General features: G+C 37.6%; 1 protein-coding gene across 1 annotated transcript in view; it reads left to right on the top strand.

Annotated features, from left to right (window-relative positions):
* tfcp2l1 (transcription factor CP2-like 1) overlaps positions 1 to 2,647 on the top strand; it is a gene marked incomplete in the record, with an annotated part of 12,335 nt that extends 9,688 nt beyond the window's left edge. Inside the window, 3 exon segments of the mRNA XM_035675953.1 lie at positions 516 to 658; positions 1,873 to 1,924; positions 2,022 to 2,647. Of these exon segments, the coding sequence (XP_035531846.1) occupies positions 516 to 658; positions 1,873 to 1,924; positions 2,022 to 2,059 (233 nt within the window).
* Between the last annotated feature and the right edge of the window lie 587 nt (positions 2,648 to 3,234).

Genomic DNA, 3,234 nt, shown 5'->3' on the forward strand with positions numbered 1-3,234 from the left:
TTTCCTGTAATATTTTGTTTCAGTATCAACCAGATTCAACAACAATAAATAATCTTGTAATAAGTAATAAAGCTGCCTCCTGTATGCACTGTCGCTGCTGTACTTTAATGTCATGCCATACTGGTGGTGCTGGGAGTGATACACAGTGATATAATGCAATCTGATACAACAACCCTGCCCATAACATCTTTACAAAGCTCATTAGGTTGGAAATATGCAATTATAATTATGTGTTTATTATTGAGCTCATGGTTAAACCATTATAGGAACTATGAAAGTAGACTTGGAGTGCATTAGATTGTTAAAATGTACCTAATAAAGTCAACACTGTATGTAAATGAGTAAGTAGAGTCACATTATTCTTCTATATTAGTATATATAGTATCTATATTATATAGTTTAAAATGATGTTATCACATATTTTGGGTATCTAGAATATGAAATACTGACGAGAAGACTTTTACTTCTACTAGAAAAACCTTCTGAGAGTGAATGATGTGATCCCCCCCCTGCAGTTTACCACGCTCTGTACCTGGAGGAGCTGACACTGTTGGACCTGTCTGAGAAGATCGCGCTGCTGTACAACATCAGTCCGCAGCAAATCACACACATCTACAGACAGAAACCCAACGGGATCCACGTCATAGTCTCCGACGAGGTATCAGCCCCTAACTCCTCACGCTGTTCACAAATGGTTGGTTGGTTTCGTTCGGGCCCGGTGGATTCTTCCAAATCCCATTAGGAGCCGGATTATCTGACTCATGTCAATGTCAGAATATGACAAAAAGTTATTTTTATAGAAGTAACCTACTGCAGCTTGAAATATAAAGACATACAGAATATTATAATAACTATAATAACTATTCATGTTTTCCTATAATCTGTATTTGGTCTCACACCTACCTACCACCTCATGGACACTGATAGTCTGTCTTGTAAGCCTGTTTGGTCTGTGTATCTATAGATGCAAGACACTGCATCTGGAGACAGTATGGACAATTACTGAACTAGATTTAGATTTAGAACAAAAGAAAGTGCAATCAATGAGAAGACTCTCCTCTAGAGTATTGAACACTGTAATCGTGGCTGTAGTCTGGAGCTCAGTAATTATTTCCTAAAAACTAAATGTCATGCAACAAATCATCGCTGTATACCGTAAAACTTCTAATAAAAGCCTGGGCGTTTATTTGCTTAAACCACTAAATTCCCCCTGCCTCTATTAGGGACAGGGATTTAATTCCTTTAGCACAAAACTAAACTAAACTGCTGCTTCTCTTGAGTTTTGTTTAGCACATTTGACAACTAACATGAACATTATGATCGCTTTAGAGTTGATTGTTTCCGTCTCTCTTTTTTATTAAAAATTAACGTTTTACTTTTGTGTTGATAGTTTTTGCAAAATATAGTGAGTGATTGAATTGTGGAGAATCTAACTGATCTAATGATGTTTAAACATTCATATTTGTCAAGGAGATCAAAACGTCTTAAAACTTGTTGTCAAGCGGGCGACCCGGTTGGGTTTTAAGAGGTTTTATACTTAGAGAGATAATTTCTATAAAATCCAGACGAGGCCTCTATTGTAGACCACGCTAGGCTTTTAAACGAGACCTGCGTCCACTAGGGACCCTGCTTTTATTGGAAGTTTTACGGTAAGTGTATAATCAGGAGTTTAAAATGTTTCTCTCTATCCTTTAAGTGTTTGCGAGGCTGAACAGCTGTTACATTATGTGACATACATGTAATGAGTTCAGTACAGTCCTGTCTTTAGTTTATATAACCATCTACCTACGTCTGTTACCCCCATTGGCTCACAGAGCTGGGGGGTCAGGAGGGAGGACTGCAGTTAACACGGGTCGATCCTTTTTGTTTCAGATGGTGCAGAACTTCAGGGAGGAAACGAGCTTCATCCTCAGCACTACAAGGGGTAATTATCTTCCACCTTTAAGTTACAAACATTCAGCTTCCATCATACTTTAATGTGCTGTTGAGTGATCTTTCACTGCTTCGCTTTCTGTTTCCAGATGAAAACACAGACGGCTACCATGTTGTGTTGAAATGAGCAGCAGGTGCTCAGGAGGTTGTACAGACTGTATATAAGAATCCTTCTACACTACAATATGTGACATTTGCTGAGATGTACAGTAGAATAAAATGCCGTTAAGCTTTCAGTTTACTGCTGATTCTGTTTAGTTTTATTCGTATTTGTGTTCAGTTACTGATTGATTGTAATTGGTGGTACACTGTTGTGTATTACTCCTTCATGTGTGAGTAGATTTTTGGCTTTAAATGCAAGTTAATGACTTTCATGATAAAAAGTAAATGTCAAACATCATCATGTAGAAAAACAGAAAATACAAATGAACAAAACTGTGTTATGTTGTTTTAATGCTCTCACATATGAAATGCTGTGCTGTAGTCTACTGACTGTTTCCGGCTGCTTTTCTTGATGAACTGTAACGTTAGATTTGGTAAAAGTGATGTATTTATGTACATAGGCCTGCTGTGTGTTTAAACAGAGACACATGTTGTAGTTTGGAGGATGAGTTTGAGGCTCTATGATGAGTGTGTTTCACTCAAAATAAAGTATTTTGCACTGTTTTGCATTGGTCCACAGGTTGTATTAATGGAAATGTCTGTTATAACAGTGAGTGTAACAGCTTTAGTTGTAAAGGCTGGTCGACCTGTTGTGTCGTGGTTGTTCAGTAGTAGTTTATCTCACTCCACTACAGTATCATAAAATTATCAATAAAATCCAAGGTTATCTTGGAGAGCTTAAAAGGACATTTGATTGATGTGCTTACAATCCAGCTTGCAAAAGGGTGTGCTGTATTTTTATAAATTATATTTAATATTGCATTTTTTGTCCTATTTATGGCGCCATGAAGGCTGGAGTGTTCAAGCAAACCAGACACTCGCTCTATGGTTCCTGTCCCTTTTTCTCTAAGAGACCTTTTTTTAGCAACATATTTTAATGCCATTTCCATATTATATTCAATGCAACTCAACACATACACAAAACGCTGATAAATGCACCAATGCACCCAAATACCTGCAAATCAACTGCAGGAAAGTTAGTGTAAAACAGAGGGAATTATGGATGAAATTTATCTGCCGCTGTTGGACGGAACAGAGGGGCGAGTACATATATAACCATACAGTGGGACTTTACAAAAAGAGACTTCCCGAGCTGGCAGCCTCTAGAATAGTTAAGTAGTGGTCTCCAATGAGTATTAC

Source organism: Morone saxatilis, unplaced genomic scaffold (genome assembly GCF_004916995.1).
Source record: "Morone saxatilis isolate NCDOM2014 unplaced genomic scaffold, NCSU_SB_2.0 Contig5, whole genome shotgun sequence".
NCBI lineage: Eukaryota > Metazoa > Chordata > Actinopteri > Moronidae > Morone > Morone saxatilis.